We start from the raw sequence: 19332 nt of genomic DNA, 5'->3' as shown, positions 1-19332 counted from the left end.
CTTGATTTCTGTGATGTAGAAATTCCTTGACTATTTCCTATGGGTTATTCACCTCTCAAAGAACCAGAGAAGGGTGTCGGAAAGGACTACTGCTGGTGATGGTTAGCTGCTGACCTGCAGTGGGGTGCCCACGTTTATGGGCATTGCGGTGACGGTAGATTTGGGCGTAGCTGTGACGGTCTCTGTGGGCGAACTAACTCGGGAGGCTGACGTGCCGAGTGGCCAGTTGGACAAGGCCCTGAGGGTTGCCTGGTGCTGGTCCAGCTGTACACTGCAAGGAGCAAATGTGTCTAGAATAGGAGAGGAGGAAATTAAAGTTAAAGGAGATTATCTGGCCATTTATCTCATTATTGTTTGTGGGATCTTGCTGTGTGCGATATGGCTGCCATGTTTCCTACATTGCAACAGTGACTACAGTTCAAATAGTACATCATCGTAGGATATCCTAAAAGGCGCTATATAAATGCAAGTTTCGCTTTCGCTTCCTTTTGCTCTCTCGCTTATTCTCTTTCTTGCTCTTCTACCTCTTTTCCATAAGATCTTTCTTTACCCTTCTTTCCTCTTTCCCTTCTCTCTTTCCTTTCTTTTGTCTCATTAGTTGATAAGATCATTGCTCTGTCGTATACATAGAGCTGTTTAGCCTCCTCCTTGTTAAGTGTGCGACCTGTAAAACTCCGGCACTGACTGTACCCATTTTAATACTTTTCTTTCTTCCCTCCCCCTTTAGTCCCTCTTCAACCTGCTCGAGTTTCGGAGACTTGTCCTCAACTATGTACCGCCGACTGATCCTCAGGATGCACCTCCGAATCAAAAGGTAGCGTGGCTTCTGTGTATCTTTGCGAATGCTTGCAGCCGGCACTTGGGGTGCTGGGCACGGCAGGTACCCAACTCACCGCCATCCAGCCCCCTGCTCTCGGCAGGTGCAACTCCGCGACTTACTGGACTGAGGCCCGCGTGTCTCTCGGGGTCGCTAACTCTGGTTGGATGTACTGTCACATGACCCACCTCCAAGCGCCGCCCATGCTCCGCCATTGGGCACCCAACACGTCCATCCTCACGGCCTCCCGCCTTTCCACGGACAATTTAAAAAGTCTCTTCCTTCTGTAGCGAATCGAAGTAAATTTAAAATACATTTTTTTTAATAACCCTGTGATTTTTCTCTTGTGTTGCTAGAAGCAGTGATCCCAGAGATTAAGCTTTAATTCCCCCAGGACAATCCTGGAGGGTTGGTACCCCTGACCCCACTGGCCAGTGTAAAGCAGAGGAGGTTGGCCTTCCACTAAAGCAAGCACGGGGTGTGTGAGCAGACCAAGGACAGGCATTTAAAAAAACAATACGTGCAGCCCTTGGGCTTTTGCTGTCTAGGTTTCGTTTCTCAGAATTACTGTCGGGCTACTCCTGAAAGTAGGCTGTCTGCGGGCGGAGTCTGTGCGGGCAGGCTGTGTGCGTCAAACTGTCCTTCCTCTTTGACATAACATAACATAGTTCTGGCCCTGGAGTCCTCTCCCTCTAACCTGCACTGTAGCATCCCCTGGTGGCCAATAGCGATGTATTCCAAGTGTCAAGATCAGTGATGAGGAATAACTGAGGATAGATTGGATAGGCTGGGGTTGTTTTCTTTGGAGCAAAAGGGGCTGAGGGGAGACCTTATTTAGGTGTATAAAATTATGAGGGGCCGAGATAGAGTGAATAGGAAGAACCTATTTCCCTGAGCAGAGGGGCCAACAACCAAGGGGCACAGATTTAAAGTCATTGGTAGAAGGATTAGAGGTGAGTTAAGAACTTTTTTCACCCAGAGGGTTGTGGGGGTCTGGAACTCACTGCCTGAAAGGGTGGTAGAGGCAGGGACCCTCATTGCAGTTACAAAATACTTGGATGTGCACTTGGAGTGCCATGATCTACAGGGCTATGGACCAAGAGCTGGAAAGTGGGATTAGGCCGGATAGCTCTTTTTCGTCCGGTGCAGACACGATGGGCCGTAATGGCCTCCTTCTATGCCATAAGTTTCTATGATTCTGTAGTAACTTAAAAATAAAACCATTAGAGGCTTCAGTGTTTCATTGATATTTGAACAAGTTTATCTTTTCCCGCCCAAGTCTTTTTTCATATATTTTTGTTATAGAACTTAATTAATTTTGTGTTCTTGAAAGTGAGGGCTTTCAGAGCCAGGCGACGGAACACTTTCTATTTCTGGCATCAAGCTCTCCCAGGTCGGGTACGATTCAGCATGGGGAAACAAAGAAACATAGAAAATAGGTGCAGGAGTAGGCCTTTCGGCCCTTCGAGCCTGCATTGCCATTCAATGAGTTCATGGCTGAACATGCAACTTCAGTACCCCATTCCTGCTTTCTCGCCATACCCCTTGATCCCCCTAGTAGTAAGGACTACATCGAACTCCTTTTTGAATATATTTAGTGAATTGGCCTCAACAACTTTCTGTGGGAGAGAATTCCACAGGTTCACCACTCTCTGGGTGAAGAAGTTTCTCCTCATCTCGGTCCTAAATGGCTTACCCCTTATCCTTAGGCTGTGACCCCTGGTTCTGGACTTCCCCAACATTGGGAACATTCTTCCTGCATCTATCCTGTCTAAACCAGTCAGAATTTTAAACGTTTCTATGAGATCCCCTCATTTGTCTGAACTCCAGTGAATACAAGCCCAGTTGATCCAGTCTTTCTTGATATGTCAGTCCCGCCATCCCAGGAATCAGTCTGGTGAACCTTCGCTGCACTCCCTCAATAGCAAGAACGTCCTTCCTCAAGTTAGGAGGCCAAAACTGTACACAATACTCCAGGTGTGGCCTCACCAAGGCCCTGTACAACTGTAGCAACACCTCCCTGCCCCTGTACTCAAATCCCCTCGCTATGAAGGCCAACATGCCATTTGCTTTCTTAACCGCCTGCTGTACCAGCATGCCAACCTTCAATGACTCATGTACCATGACACCCAGGTCTCGTTGCACCTCCCCTTTTCCTATCTGTCACCATTCAGGTAATAGTCTGTCTCTCTGTTTTTTGCCATCAAAGTGGATAACCTCACATTTATCTACATTATACTTCATCTGCCATGCATTTGCCCACTCACCTAACCTATCCAAGTCACTGTGCAGCCTCATAGCGTCCTCCTCGCAGCTCACACTGCCACCCAACATAGTGTCATCTGCAAATTTGGAGATACTACATTTAATCCCCTCGTCTGAATCATTAATGTACAATGTAAACAGCTGGAGCCCCAGCACAGAACCTTGCGGTACCCCACTAGTCACTGCCTCCCATTCTGAAAAGTACCCATTTACTCCTACATTTTGCTTCCTGTCTGCCAACTAGTTCTCAATTCATGTCAGCACACTACCCCCAATCCCATGTGCTTTAACTTTGCACATTAATCTCTTGTGTGGGACCTTGTCGAAAGCATTCTGAAAGTCCAAATACACCACATCAACTGGTTCTCCTTTGTCCACTGTACTGGAAACATCCTCAAAAAAATTCCAGAAGATTTGTCAAGCATGATTTCCCTTTCACAAATCCATGCTGACTTGGACCTATCATGTCACCTCTTTCCAAATGCACTGATATGACATCCTTAATAATTGATTCCATCATTTTACCCACTACCGATGTCAGGCTGACTGGTCTATAATTCCCTGTTTTCTCTCTCCTTTTTTAAAAAGTGGGGTTACATTGGCTACCCTCCACTCCATAGGAACTGATCCAGAGTCTATGGAATGTTGAAAAATGACTGTCAATGCATCCGCTATTTCCAAGGCCACCTCCTTAAGCACTCTGGGATGCAGACCATCAGGCCCTGGGGATTTATCGGCCTTCAATCCCATCAATTTCCCCAACACAATTTCCTGACTAATAAGGATTTCCCTTAGTTCCTCCTCCTTACTAGACCCTCTGACCCCTTTTATATCCGGAAGGTTGTTTGTGTCCTCCTTTGTGAATACCGAACCAAAGTACTTGTTCAATTGGTCCGCTATTTCTTTGATCCCCGCTCTGACTTCCCCTGATTCTGACTGCAGGGGACCTACGTTTGTCTTTACTAACCTTTTTCTCTTTACATATCTATAGAAGCTTTTGCAGTCCATTTTAATGTTCCCTGCAAGCTTCCTCTCGTACTCTGTTTTTCCTTCCCTGATCAAACCCTTTGTCCTCCTCTGCTGGGTTCTCCACTTCCTTGGCTTTAACACTATCCCTAATTTCCCTTAATAGCCATGGTTGAGCCACCTTCCCTTTTTTTATTTTTACGCCAGACAGGGATGTACAATTGTTGTAGTTCATCCATGCGGTCTCTAACTGTCTGCCATTGCCCATCCACTGTCAACCCCTTAAGCATCATTCGCCAATCTATCCTAGGCAAATCATGCCTCATACCTTCAAAGTTACCCTTCTTCAAGTTCTGGACCATGGTCTCTGCATTAACTGTTTCATTCTCCATCCTAATGTAGAATTCCACCATATTATGGTCACACTTCCCCAAGAGGCCTCGCACAACAAGATTGCTAATTAATCCTCTCTCATTACACGACATCCAGTCTAAGATAGCCTCTCCCCTAGTTGGTTCCTCGACATATTGGTCAAGAAAACCATCCCTTATGCACTCCAGGAAATCCTCCTCCACTGTATTGTTTCCAGTTTGGTTAGCCCAATCTATGTGCATATTAAAGTCACCCATGATAACTGCTGCACCTTTATTGCATGCACCCCTAATTTCCTGTTTGATGCCCTCCCCAACATCACTACTACTGTTTGGAGGTCTGTACACAACTCCCAGTTGCGTTTTCTGCCCCTTGGTATTCCGTAGCTCCACCCATACCGATTCCACATCATCCAAGCTAATGTATTTCCTTACAATTGCATTAATTTCCTCTTTAACCAGCAACGCCTCCCCGCCTCCTTTTTCTTTCTGTCTATCCTTTCTAAATGTTGAATACCCTTGGATGTTGAGTTCCCAGCCTTGGTCACCCTGGAGCCATGTCTCCGTGATGCCAACCACATCGTATCCGTTAACTGCTATCTGCACAGTTAATTCGTCCACTTCATTCCGAATACTCCTCGCCTTGAGGCACAGAGCCTTCAGGCTTGTCTTTTTAACACACTTTAGACCCTTTAGAATTTTACTGTACAGTGGCCCTTTTTGTTTTTTGCCTTGGGTTTCTCTGCCCTCCACTTTTACTCATCTCCTTTCTGTCTTTTGTTCTGTCTCCATTTTGTTTCCCTCTGTCTCCCTGCATTGGTTCCCATCCCCCTGCCATATTAGTTTAACTCCTCCCCAACAGGGAGAGATGCAGGATGTGAGAGAGACAGGGGAAAGCTCCTTCCACTCTGCCCCAGCAATGTGTCCGCTGCAGTGGGGCTTTTTTTGTCCATTTCTTCACACCATCCATGCTGTACCCTCTCGAGTCAGAGTGCTCATTGGTAGCAGGTTTTTGCTGTGTGTCCTTGCTCACCTGGATCTGGATTGAGACTGAACAAGCTACTGTTTCACTGGGCTCTTTGTCACCAAACATAGTGATCCCATTATTCTTGGCTGTATTGTAATCTGGGTCCTACAAGAGAGAGGCCTGTGCCTAATCCCTCTTTACAGTTTTTAAAACTGACATTTTTTGCTTGCATGTTTAATGTCCTCTATTAGTTCTTCTATAATCCCTCCTCCTCCTCCTCCTACTCGTGCTCCTCCTCGTGCTCCTCCTCCTCGTGCTCCTCCTCGTGCTCCTCCTCGTGCTCCTCCTCGTGCTCCTCCTCATCTTCCATCTCCTTCTGCTCCTCCTCCCCCTCTACATCCTCCTCATCTCCCCCTCCTCCTCCTCTTCCACCTCCCCTATATCCTCCACTGCCTTCCTCTCCACTGCCTTCCCCTCCGCCCCCTCCCGCTCTGCCTCCTCCTGCTCCCCCTCCGCCTCCTCCTCCTCCTCCTCCTCCTCTTCCTTCTCCGCCTCCCCGCCACTGTTCCGGACGTGGGATCACTAGTGCAGTGACGCTTTTAGGATGCGCATCACAGAAGGAGAACTCCAGAAAGTTTAGTAATTTTTCCTACAATATATTTTGAGAAATGACGACTTCTTCCATCGTTTTCTCGCAGTCCTGACAGGTCAGGCAGGCGATCTAGTCCCAGAACTTGAGTATATATAGATACAGCTGTCATTTGTTGTGGCTGTGTTGTTAAATTAGCCTTCCCCACGCCCCCCCACCCCAAACCTACCTTTATAGAAAGTGCCTAGGACTCTGGTGTCACCTCCTCTCTTCCTGCTGCTCTCAACAAGATAGCTATACTGAGGAGGTGAACTTACTGTGTGGGAGTGTTGAGAAGGTGGCAGTGTTAGTCAGCGTGAGCGTTTGTCGACTTGACTTCAGTTAAGTATTATAATAATAGTGGGCGTGTGCACTGTGTGAACAACAGCAAGCGGTCCAACTATACCTTCTGAGCTTGGGCTGTGCCTGCATAGAGAAATCATTATCGCTCTCCCGCTCACTATCTTAGCTTTAATGAGCAAGTGCAAGATTTTGCCAAATTACCTCCAGTTTTATGCTGTTATGCTGTTGACCTACCATCTAGAATCTAGACTGAGACTGCAAAAAGATTTGATGGGCCGAATGGCTTCCCTTTGTGCTGTATTATTCTATGATTTATAATAGAGATGGGGAACACTTTAATAACACTAACAATATTCCAACAGTGGATAGTCAAAGGGGCTATGAGGGGGAGGAACTGAACACAATCACAATCACGAAGGAGGCGGACCTCAGTAAGATAATGGGACTAAAGGTAGATAAATCCCCTGGACCTGATGGCTTGCATCCTCGGGTCTTCAGAGAAGTAGCGGCAGGGATAGTGGATGCATTGGTTGTAATTTACCAAAATTTCCTAGATTCTGGGGTGATACAAGCAGATTGGAAAACTGCAAATGTAACGCCCCTATTTAAACAAGGAGGCAGACAAAAAGCAGGAAACTGTAGACCAGTTAGCCTAACATCTGTGGTTGGGAAAATGTTGGAGTCCATTAGCAGGACATTTGGAAGCAGTAGCAGGACATTTGGAAAAGTAAAATTCAGTCAGGCAGAGTCAGCATGGATTTACAAGGGAAAGTCATGTTTGACAAATTTGCTAGAATTCTTTGAGGATGTAACGAACAGGGTGGATAAAGGGGACCCAGTGGATGTGGTGTATTTGGATTTCCAGAAGGCATTTGACAAGGTGCCACATAAAAGGTTACTGCACAAGGTAAAAGTTCACTGGGTTGGGGGTAATATATTAGCATGGATAGAGGATTGGCTAACGAACAGAAAACAGAGAGTCGGGATAAATGGTTCATTCTCGGGTTGGCAATCAGTAACTAATGGGGTGCCGCAGGGGTCAGTGCTGGGACCCCAACTATTTACAATCTATATTAACGGCTTGGATGAAGGAACCGAGTGTAACGTAGCCAAGTTTGCTGAAGAAAAGCAATGTGTGAGGAGGACACAAAAAATCTGCAAAAGGACATAGACAGGATAAGTGAGTGGGCAAAAATTTGGCAGATGGAGTATGATGTTGAAAAGTGTGAGGTCATGCAAAATCAAAGAGCAAGTTATTATTTAAATGGAGAAAGATTGCAAAGTGCTGCAGTACGGTGGGACCTGGGGGTACTTGTGCATGAAATACAAAAGGATAGTATGCAGGTACAGTAAGTAATCAGGAAGGCCAATGGAATCTTGGCCTTTATTGCAAGGGGGATAGAGTATAAAAGCAGGGAAGTCTTGCTACAGTTATACAGGGTATTGGTGAGGCCACACCTGGAATACTGCGTGCAGTTTTGGTTTCCATATTTAAGAAAGGATATACTTTGGAGGCAGCTCAGAGATTGATTCTGGTTGATTCGGTTGATTCTGGGGATGAGGGTGTTGACTTATGAGGAAAGGTTGAGTAGGTTGGGCCTCTACTTATTGGAATTCAGAAGAATGAGAGGTGATCTTATCGAAACGTATAAGATTATGAGGGGGCTTGACAAGGTGGATGCAGAGAGGATGTTTCCGTTGATGGGGGAGACTATAACTAGGGGGCATAATCTTAGAATAAGGGGCCGGCCATTTAAAACTGAGATGAGGAGAAATTGCTTCTCTGAGGGTTGTGGATCTGTGGAATTCGCTGCCTCAGAGAGCTGTGGAAGCTGGGACATTGAATAAATTTAAGATAGAAATAGACGATAAGGGAATAAGAGGTTATGGAGAGCGGGCAGGGAAGTGGACACGAGTCCATGATCGGATCAGCCATGATCGTATTAAATGGCGGAACAGGCTCGAGGGGCGGTATGGCCTTCTCCTGCTCCTATTTCTTATGTTCTTAATCTGTCAGTCTGGGCAGCATAGGAACTTAGGCTCCCAAGTGCAAATGATAACGCACACACCAACCAAATTTTTTCTAAATGACATTTACACGCACAATATTCCAATACGGTTTGGCAGAATGAGTAAAAGACAGGTTGCCGGGAGACCCTGGGCTCGATTCCTGAACTGTGCTGAGTCAGATGATCTGAATGAGTGTGCTACTCCAGGCCTTGCTGTTTGTGAGCTCGGGAGAGGGAAATCAGCCAGGGCCCCTGTTCCCAGCTGTGACCCAAGGTCTGCTGGAGGAAAGTGCGTACTGCGCATTCCAAGTGAGGACAGGCCCTCGCTTGATCATGATGACCTACATGGACGAATAGCCTGCGATCTCTTGCGCATGAAGGGCGAGCTATTAGAGCCCCATTCAAGTGTATCACAGCAAGAGTCAGGTGGTGTGGTAAAAATTGGCAAGAATTTTGTACTTGCTTCCAGTCTGTGCAATTACAATTGCGTGCTAGTAAGTCTGATCAAGATTCACTCTCGCCTTCCTTCCCTTAAGGTCCATCATAAATTAAATGAAGAAAAATTGCAAAGTGATGTAGTACAGAGAGACCTGGGGGTCCTTGTGCATGAAACACAAAAAGTGAGTATGCAGGTACAGCAAATAATCAGGAAGGCAAATGGAATGTTGGCCTTTATTGCAAGGGGGATAGAGTATAAAAGCAGAGAAGTCCTGCTACAAATGTATAGGGTATTGGTGAGACCACACCTGGAGTACTGCGAACAGTTTTGGTCTCCGTATTTAAGGAAGGATATATTTGCATTGGAGGCTGTTCTGAGAAGGTTCAATAGGTTGATTCCGGAGATGAGGGGGTTGACTTATGAGGATAGGTTGAGTAGTTTGGGCCTGTACTCATTGGAGTTCAGAAGAATGAAATGTGATCTTATAGAAACATATAAGATAATGAGGGGGCTCGACAAGGTGGATGCAGAGAGGATATTTCCACTCATAGGGGAAACTAAAACTAGGGGACATAATCTCACAATAAGGGCCACCCATTTAAAACAGAGACGAGGAGAAATTTCTTCTCTCTGAGGGTTGTAAATCTGTGGAATTCTATGCCCCAGAGAGCTGTGGAGGCTGGGTCATTGAATATATTTAAGGCGGAGCTAGACAGATTTTTGAGCGATAAGGAAGTAAAGAGTTATGTGGATTGTGCGGGGAAGTGGAGCTGAACCCATGATCAGATCAGCCATGATCTTAGTGAATGACGGAGCAGGCTCGAGGGGCCAAATGGCCTACTCCTGCTGCTATTTCTTATGTTCTTATAACACTTCGATTTCAACATTGGGCACACTTCACCGTCGCATCAGTGTTGGATCTATGCTCACAAGATGATATTGTGTGCCTGTTGTAATTGCCCTGCATTTATATTAGTAGAGTCTGTGCAAATGCCCTCCAGGTTGCTAGGCTGTTGCCTGGCAACTGGGAGCAAGTAACGAGCCAGAATTTAAGAGTGCTGCATCAAATAATTATGACTGGCCTTTAGAGAAAGCAGCACAGTTATACCCAGTTGACTAAAATCCTGTGAGGGGCCAGAAAATCCCTGAGCCCGAATCTGAGTTAAGAAGGATATCTCTCGGCAACAACCGATTTGAAAAGGAATCAAGAACAAAGTGGGCGCCTCATCCCTGGAATGTAGAAGGTTAGGAGGTGATCTGATCAAAGTTGTCAAGATATTAAGGGGATGTGATGGGGGAGCTCGAGGGGCTCAATGGCCTACTCTTGTTCCATAGCCACTAAAACAATTAGTTGCTGAGAAAAAAATGATATACTTTTAGTTCCCCTTTAGTTTTTCTTTCCTTTTCTGAATTTGCCGGCTTACTGGGGTACAGTTTCAATAATTCTTTGGAATGTGGGCGTTGCTGGCAAGGCCAGCATTGGTTGCCCTAGAGAAGGTGGTGTTGAACTGCTGCCTTGAACCGCTGCGGCCCATGTGGTGAAGGTGCTCCCACAGTGCTGTTAGGCAGGGAGTTCTAGGATTTTGACCTAGCAACGATGAAGGAATGGCCTATGGTATGTGATGGTCCAAATCGGGATGGTGTGCGAGAGACTTGGAGGTGATGGTGTTTGCATGCACCTGCTGCCCTCGTCCTTCTGGGTCGTAGAGGTTGCGGGTTCCACAGGACCTGACTGTCCTACAATATCTCATCCAAGTGACTTGTTCATGTGACCCCTGTGCAATGACTGTCTGTATTTGCTGCCTTTAAGGACACTCATCCCAGATAAAAGCTGTCTATGTGCGGTAGAACCCAAAGGTGTGTGGAGGATACCATCTGCTTGCAGAATAAGAGCCTCCTTACCCTGCATTCATTTCTTTCTTCAATAAGTCTCCCCTGTATTAAAAGTGTGGCCTGTAAAACCCTAGCATGCAGTGTTTTTCCCCCTTCCTGCCTCTTCGCTGAAATTCATTAATCTGTTTTTGGGATTGTGTTTTGGGGACCTGTATTTTTGGGATTGTGTTATGGGAACCTGTGTTTTTGGGATTGTGTTTTGGGAACCTGTGTTTTTTGGATTGTGTTTTGGGAACCTGTGTTTTTGGGATTGTGTTTTGGGGACCTGTATTTTTGGGATTGTGTTATGGGAACCTGTGTTTTTGGCATTGTGTTAATGGGAACCTGTGTTTTTGGGATTGTGTTATGGGAACCTGTGTTTTTGGCATTGTGTTAATGGAAACCTGTATTTTTGGGATTGTGTTATGGGAACCTGTGTTTATTTTCCCTCCCAATCTGCAGGAGCGTCGGAATCTTCCTTTTATGCGTGAATTGAGGCATCTGTTTGCGCTGATGGTTAGCTCCAAGAGGAAATATGTGGATCCCTCAAGAGCTGTGGAAATACTGAAAGATACCTTCAAATCCAATGACTTGCAACAGGTAAGAGTTGGGAGGGAGGGAGAGAGAGAGATTTTTGAAAGTTATTAAAATGTGCAATATGTTTATTCTCGCACCTAATTCCTTTCTATCGCGTTCGATGGTTCAGTTGATGAAGGCAAGTTGCGACTCAGCCATCATGACCAGGAGGTCCCAGATTCATTCAGTCCCTGCTACGTGCTGCATTGGCTGATCTCCGCTCATAGTTGGGACACTTTAGTTGGTCTCAGCATTTCCAAAGGTCAGCCAGGATTGCAATCCAGTAACTGCTATCCCACTGGATACTGAAGAGAGCTAGATTGGCCTCTGCTGTCACACCCCCAAATAGACCGCAACACTCCATCACTGTCTAGGCTCGTACAGGAACAAACAGATGATGACGGGAAGAGTCGATTCTTGGGCAGAGTACTGGAGAGAGGGATTGTCAGCAGAGTCGGCTGTACCAGGAAGGAATCCTCTATTTCAAGGGAGAGGAGAAAGATGAAAAAATGGCCCAAAAAATAATAATTACGCATTGAGGTTACGGACAGTGCACAGGTTAAGTGGACGGGAGCTTGTCCGACTGCACCATTAACATTTTCCCATTTTCCATACCACCTGCATGAAAGAGATGATTACTTCTGTGACCTCGGGCGGGAGGTGCACAATCGGTCGGGCTGACCTGCCCATCCTTTCCCTTCCCTTCCCTTCCGTGAGAATGTCTTGATCTCTTCCCTGATGGTGTGGCTACAGTAAGGAAAGGGAGCTTGGTATGGGGAATGATGGCAGACCTGTTCCAGCACAGCATCTCCCCAGGTTTTTCTTTTGGTGCTTATGTTAAGAGCAAGGCAAGAAAAATAAGAAATAAGAGCAGGAGTAGGCCATACGGCCCTTCGAGCCTGCTCCACCATTTAATACGATCATGGCTGATCTGATCATGGACTCGGGTCCACTTCTCTGCCCGCTCCCCATAACCCCTTATTCCTTTATCGGTTAAGAAACTGCCTATCTCTGTCTTAAATTTATTCAATGACCCAACCTATGTGCCTCTACTATGGGGCTGTGGTATGAGGAGGAGTTTCACCTCTGTTTACAGGGCTACGATTCTCACTTAATTCACAGCCATCTTACCTGTGACAATTAACTGTTGATTCTTTTCTACAAATCATAGGCAATCTCTCGAAGCGAGGATGACTTGCTTCCACGCCCAAAAGGGATGAGTTCACAGGTGTTTCAGTGAAGGACCTAATATTTCAGATCCCGAACTACGTCGTGAAGGGTGGAAGATGCCTGTGCGTGGATTTTGTTAACGTGTGGTGGCTGTTACACACCAGCCACCACATGGGCTTGACAGAGCTAGGTCTTGGTCCACTGGCAAGGATTACCCAAGACTGACTGGAGACCAGCTCTGCTGCTCAGACTGAGCACACACACATAAAGACAAACGTAGGTCCCCTGCAGTCAAAATCAGGGGAAGTCATAACGGGGAACAAAGAAATGGCAGACCAATTGAACAAGTACTTTGGTTCAGTATTCACTAAGGAGAACACAAACAACCTTCCGGATATAAAAGTGGTCAGAGGGTCTAGTAAGGAGGAGGAACTGAGGGAAATCTTTATTAGTCGGGAAATTGTGTTGGGGAAATTGATGGGATTAAAGGCCGATAAATCCCCAGGGCCTGATGGACTGCATCCCAGAGTACTTAAGGAGGTGGCCTTGGAAATAGCGGATGCATTGACAGTCATTTTCCAACATTCCATTGACTCTGGATCAATTCCTATGGAGTGGAGGGTAGCCAATGTAACCCCACTTTTTAAAAAAGGAGGGAGAGAGAAAGCAGGGAATTATAGACCGGTCAGCCTGACCTCAGTAGTGAGTAAAATGATGGAATCAATTATTAAGGATGTCATAGCAGCGCATTTGGAAAATGGTGACATGATAGGTCCAAGTCAGCATGGATTTGTGAAAGGGAGATCATGCTTGACAAATCTTCTGGAATTTTTTGAGGATGTTTCCAATAAAGTGGACAAAGGACTACCAGTTGATATGGTATATTTGGACTTTCAGAAGGCTTTCGACAAGGTCCCACACAGGAGATTAATGTGCAAAGTTAAAGCACATGGGATTGGGGGTAGTGTGCTGACGTGGATTGAGAACTGGTTGTCAGACATGAAGCAAAGAGTAGGAGTAAATGGGTACTTTTCGGAATGGCAGGCAGTGACTAGTGGGGTACCGCAGGGTTCTGTGCTGGGGCCCCAGCTGTTTACATTGTACATTGATGATTTAGACGAGGGGATTAAATGTAGTATCTCCAAATTTGCGGATGGCACTAAGTTGGGTGGCAGTGTGAGCTGCGAGGAGGATGCTATGAGGCTGCAGAGTGACTTGGATAGGTTAGGTGAGTGGGCAAATGCGTGGCAGATGAAGTATAATGTGGATAAATGTGAGGTTATCCACTTTGGTGGTAAAAACAGAGAGACAGACTATTATCTGAATGGTGACAGATTAGGAAAAGGGAAGGTGCAACGAGACCTGGGTGTCATGGTACATGAGTCATTGAAGGTTGGCATGCTGGTACAGCAGGCGGTTAAGAAAGCAAATGGCATGTTGGCCTTCATAGCGAGGGGATTTGAGTACAGGGGCAGGGAGGTGTTGCTACAGTTGTACAGGGCCTTGGTGAGGCCACACCTGGAGTATTGTGTACAGTTTTGGTCTCCTAACTTGAGGCAGGACATTCTTGCTATTGAGGGAGTGCAGCGAAGATTCACCAGACTGATTCCCGGGATGGTGGGACTGACCTATCAAGAAAGACTGGATCAACTGGGCTTGTAGTCACTGGAGTTCAGAAGAGTGAGAGGGGACCTCATAGAAACTTTTAAAATTTTGACGGGTTTGGACAGGTTGGATGCAGGAAGAATGTTCCCAATGTTGGGGAAGTCCAGAACCAGGGGTCACAGTCTAACGATAAGGGGTAAGCCATTTAGGACCGAGATGAGGAGAAACTTCTTCACCCAGAGAGTGGTGAACCTGTGGAATTCTCTACCACAGAAAGTAGTTGAGGCCAATTCACTAAATATATTCAAAAGGGAGTTAGATGAAGTCCTTACTACTAGAGGATCAAGGGGTATGGCATGAAAGCAGGAAGGGGGTACTGAAGTTTCATGTTCAGCCATGAACTCGTTGAATGGCGATGCAGGCTGGAAGGGCTGAATGGCCTGCTCCTGCACCTATTTTCTATGTTTCTATATCGCAGTGTGGGCTGGCCCGTGCTGCCCCTGAGCCCTCGCCTCTTCTGGGCCCCAGATTCACGCCTCTCCTGGGCCCCGGTCACGTCCCTCTATGGACTCTTGCCGCTCCTTCGCCCCTCCTGCTGTGCCTGCCCACACTGCAATCAGCGACCTGGCTTCACAGCCGTCGCCCTCCTACAGCAGCAGACGCTGCTCCCTGCAGTGGTATGCCACCGCACGCTGCTCCCTCCAATGGCCCTGGCCTGCACGGTACCCTATATTTAATCTTTGATGCATGAGCAGGAATAGTAAGCACAGCCCTAAGCCTACTTATCCGAGCAAAACTACATCAACCAGAGAAGAAATTCCTCCTCATTTCAGTTTTAAATGAGCGGTCCCTTACTCTTGAAGCCATAAGACTGCTGATGTACAGTTCCACAGCTACTGGCTGCTCTCTGGTGCCTCGTCCAGCTGAAGGTTTTTGGTCTGTCGAACTGGCCAGAATGTGCGCTCTTTGACCGCGGAGGAGACATCATCTGTTCTCGCCTAACTTCTGTATTCTCCAGCTGAGGTCACTGGACCGTGATTAGGAGGGCAAACCCTAGCTTTTTATTACTGCACTCCCTCCCCCAATGTGTGAGGCCGATGGTAACACCCCACTGTGACCCTGGCCTAAATCAGGAAACCCAGCCAGGTGCAAAACCGAAACTGGGACCATTTGGTCCATCGCACACTGCCTTTACCTATCTCTGTAACCTCCTCCAACAAATCTCTCCTTAAACCCCATCTCCATCTGCCCTAATGTCTCCTTATGTGGCTCAGTCAAATTTTGTTTGAAAACACTGCTGTGAAGTGCCTTGGGAAGTTTTACTACATTAAAGGTGCTGTATAAATGCAAATTGTTGTTGAACACATTGGAGGTGCCTTTCAGGTATCATTCTGTGCAGAGGTTTTGCTTTTTTCTAAGTATTTCTTTCCCTCCCTGTCCTGTTTTACAGCAAGACGTGAGTGAGTTTACACACAAGCTTTTGGACTGGCTAGAGGACGCCTTTCAGGTGAAAACAGAGGAGGAGAGGTAAGCTTAGATGGTTTTAAGGTAAAACAGATGCTGTCCTCCTGTGGCATTGCTCATTGGCACCTAACATTGACCTCCTGTGGCATTGCTCATTGGCACCTAACATTGACCTGTGGCATTGTTCATTGGCACCCTGATACTGATCTCCTGTGGCATTGCTCATTGGCACCCTGATACTGATCTCCTGTGGCAATGCTCATGGTACACTGGAGCTACCCTCCTGTGGCAATGCTCATGGTACACTGGAGCTGCCCTCCTGTGGCAGTGCTCATGGTACACTGGAGCTACCCTCCTGTGGCAATGCTCATGGTACACTGGAGCTGCCCTCCTGTGGCAATGCTCATGGTACACTGGAGCTGCCCTCCTGTGGCAATGCTCATGGTACACTGGAGCTGCCCTCCTGTGGCAATGCTCATGGTACACTGGAGCTGCCCTCCTATGGCAATGCTCATGGTACACTGGAGCTGCCCTGCTGTGGCAATGCTCATGGTACACTGGAGCTGCCCTCCTGTGGCAATGCTCACTGGTTCTCTGGAGCTGCCCTCCTGTGGCATTGCTCACTGGTGCCTTGACGCTGCCCTCCTATGGCGTTGCACATTCTGATGCTGATCTCCTGTGGTGATGCTCATTGTTGCTCTGGAAGGCAGTTGTATTCAGTGTCGACCCAATTGAAGCCAGGCACTGAACCTTCCTGATTGGCTGGGTGCATTTGTGGGTCATCGCCATCGGTGTTCGGAATTTTAAAATAAAAATCACTCGATCTCGAGACAAGTCGGGATTCGTCCTCTTAACGGTGTCAGAGATGTAGAAAACGGTGTCGGCAGGTGAAGAGGAAAATGCTGTATAGATTGTTCTGAGGGTTACACTTGAAACTTTAATTATCTGCTCTATTTGCAGCTGCTGTGGATTTCCAGCATTTGCAGTTTATTTTCTTGCTGTGTTTGCCAACATTCTGAATCAGTAGATTTGGCCGCGTTCTTAAAGCATCAGGATTGTTATTATGATTGACAAGACTGACCAATCTCAGAGTGTGTCGTGACTTCCTGTTTCTGAGCCCCACCTTGTTTGTGCAGGTCTGAGGAGAAAGAGAGACCACCTCAGTCTGTATTCTGAGAATTGTAGTCCATCAGAAGGTTGTGGGTTCAAGACCCACTCGAGAGACTTTAGCACTAAATCTAGGCCGACGCTCCAGCACAGTGCTGAGGGAGTGCTGCACTGTCGGAGGTGCTGTTTTTCGGATGAGATGTTAAACCGAGGCCCGTCTGCTCTCTCAGGTGGACATTATAGAGCTCATGGCACAATTTTGAAGGGGAGTTCCCCTTGGTGTTCTGCCTAATACTTATCCCCCAACCAACATCATTAAAGAGATTATCCCTTTGCTGTTTGTGGGACCTTGCTGTACTCGAATTGACTGCTGCATTTACGACATTACAACAAATATAGGCAGCTCCATTTAAAATGGCTGGGACACAACTGTAAAAAATAAATAAATAAAAGAGGGTTGTGAAGATATTCGCAAATTGGACTCGTGGAGTAAAATCACACACGGAACAGATTGTAATGCCAGCTCCACGAGTGAAATCCCACTCGGGGAGCATGTGCAGCCGACTCCTGGAGTGAAATCCCACTCAGGGAGCACTCCTGGAGTAAAATCCCACACAGGGAGCACGTGCAGCCGACTCCAGGAGTGAAATCCCACACGGGGCACTCCTGGAGTAAAATCCCACACAGGGAGCACGTGCAGCCGACTCCAGGAGTGAAATCCCACACGGGGAGCACTCCTGGAGTAAAATCCCACACAGGGAGCACGTGCAGCCGACTCCTGGAGTGAAATCCCACACAGGGAGCACTCCTGGAGTAAAATCACACACAGGGAGCACGTGCAGCTGACTCCTGGAGTAAAATCCCACACAGGGAGCACGTCCAGTCGACTCCAGGAGTGAAATCCCACACGGGGCACTCCTGGAGTAAAATCCCACAGGGAGCACATGCCGCTGACTACAGCGTGCGGTTCCTGCGGGCTGCAGCCCGCGGGGTAAGTAACCCAATGTTCATTCACTGGCAGGATCGTAGAGCGTCGGTATCCAGTTCTATGAACCTCCAGTTTGGGGTAAAGGCAGTCTCTTGGATTAAGGTAAATGCGAGGAGTCGGGGCTCGTGTGCTGACATTACAAGGAATTTACAGCACAGATACAGGCCCTTCGGCCCAACTGGTCCCTGCCAGTGTTCTGCGCTCTGCGTTATACAGTGGAGCCCACAGCAGCTACAGCACAGTGGAGCAGTGCAAGGCATTGAGGGTGCGCTCCAGGGACAAAAGGAGAGAAACAATTAAAGTATCTTTTATTTTCATTATATGCGTTCAAAATGATGAGGGGTTTTGAAAGAGCAGATGAGGAGAAACTGTTTCTACTGGTAGGTGGGTTGGTAACCAGAGGACACGCATTTTAAGATCATAGGCAAAGACTGCAGGGTTGGGGGAGATGAGAAATCTTTTTAGATTGCACCGATTGGTTGTGATCGGGAATGCAATGCCTGAAAGGGCGGTGGGAGCAGATTCAATAGTAACTTTCAAAAGGGAGTTGGATACATACTTGAAAAGGGGAAAATTGCAGGGCGATGGGGAAAGAGCAGGGGAGGGGGAAGAATTGGATCACTATTTCAAAGAGCCGGCACAGGCACGATGGGTCGAATGGCCTCCTTTTGTGCTGTAGGGTTCTGTGTCTGCAGACTCTGCATCGAAGTGTGTTTTGGGAACTTTTCCTTTGCCATTTGCTAGGGATGGCGAGAAGCCGAAGAACCCAATGGTGGAGCTCTTCTACGGACGGTTCCTGGCTGTGGGGATGCATGAAGGTAATGTGGATAGGTGCCAGTTTGTGAAAGTATTATAAGAACAATACAAATAGGAGCAGGAGTAGGACATACGGCCCCTCAGGCCTGCTCCACCATCCAATAAGATCATGGCTGAACTTCTACATCAACTCCACTTTCCCGCCCGATCCCCACGTCCTTTCATTCCCGTCGTGTCCAAGAATCTATCGATCTTGAATATACTCAACGACTGAGCAGCCACAGCTCTTTGGGGTAGAAAATTCCAAAGATTCACAACCCTCTTGAGTGAAGACATTTCTCCTCATCTCAGTCCTGTGGCCGACCCCTTATCCTGAGACTATGACCCCAGTTTTAAACTCTCCAGCCAGGGGAAATGGCCGACTCCTTATCCCTTTTAATATTCATTTCTGGGATATGGCATCGCTGATGGGCATTACAGGCAAGGCCAGCATTTTTTGCTTATCCTGCATTTATTTATTATCCTGAGACGATGCCCCCTAGTTGCAGACTCTCAGCATCTACCCTGTCATAGAAACATAGAAAATAGGTGCAGGAGTAGGCCTTTCGGTCCTTCGAGCCTGCACCACCATTCAATATGATCATGGCTGATCATGCAACTTCAGTACCCCTTTCCTGCTTTCTCTCCATACCCCTTGATCCCTTCAGCCATAAGGGCCATATCTAACTCCCTCTTGAATATATCCAATGAACTGTCAAACCCTCTCAGTTTCAATGATCCCTTTAGCCATAAGGGCCATATCTAACTCCCTCTTGAATATATCCAATGAACTGTCAAACCCTCTCAGTTTCAATGAGATCACCTCGCATTCTTCTAAACTCGAGAGAGAATAGGGCCATTCTACGCAATCTCTCCTCATATCTCATTCCTCATAGGACAACCCTCTCATCCCAGGAATTAATTAGTGAACCTTCGTTGCACCCTCTTCAAGGCAAATATATCCTTAGGTAAGGAGACAAAAACTGTGCA

General features: G+C 47.0%; 1 protein-coding gene across 7 annotated transcripts in view; it reads left to right on the top strand.

The window, feature by feature from the left end:
* usp25 (ubiquitin specific peptidase 25) overlaps positions 1-19332 on the top strand; it is a 211708-nt gene that overhangs the window by 85662 nt on the left and 106714 nt on the right. For 4 of the 7 annotated variants that reach the window (XM_070893238.1, XM_070893237.1, XM_070893236.1 and 1 more), the window contains exons 6-10: positions 728-814; positions 8863-8946; positions 11100-11237; positions 15439-15515; positions 18292-18365. In XM_070893238.1, coding sequence (XP_070749339.1) covers positions 728-814; positions 8863-8946; positions 11100-11237; positions 15439-15515; positions 18292-18365 — 460 coding nt within the window. The remainder of the gene's footprint in view (positions 1-727; positions 815-8862; positions 8947-11099; positions 11238-15438; positions 15516-18291; positions 18366-19332) is intronic. The other 3 variants (XM_070893240.1, XM_070893239.1, XM_070893235.1) reach the window with 1 other exon arrangement.

The sequence above is a fragment of the Pristiophorus japonicus genome, chromosome 11 (assembly GCF_044704955.1).
Source record: "Pristiophorus japonicus isolate sPriJap1 chromosome 11, sPriJap1.hap1, whole genome shotgun sequence".
Lineage (NCBI taxonomy): Eukaryota > Metazoa > Chordata > Chondrichthyes > Pristiophoridae > Pristiophorus > Pristiophorus japonicus.
This window is presented reverse-complemented; position numbering and strand designations above follow the sequence as displayed.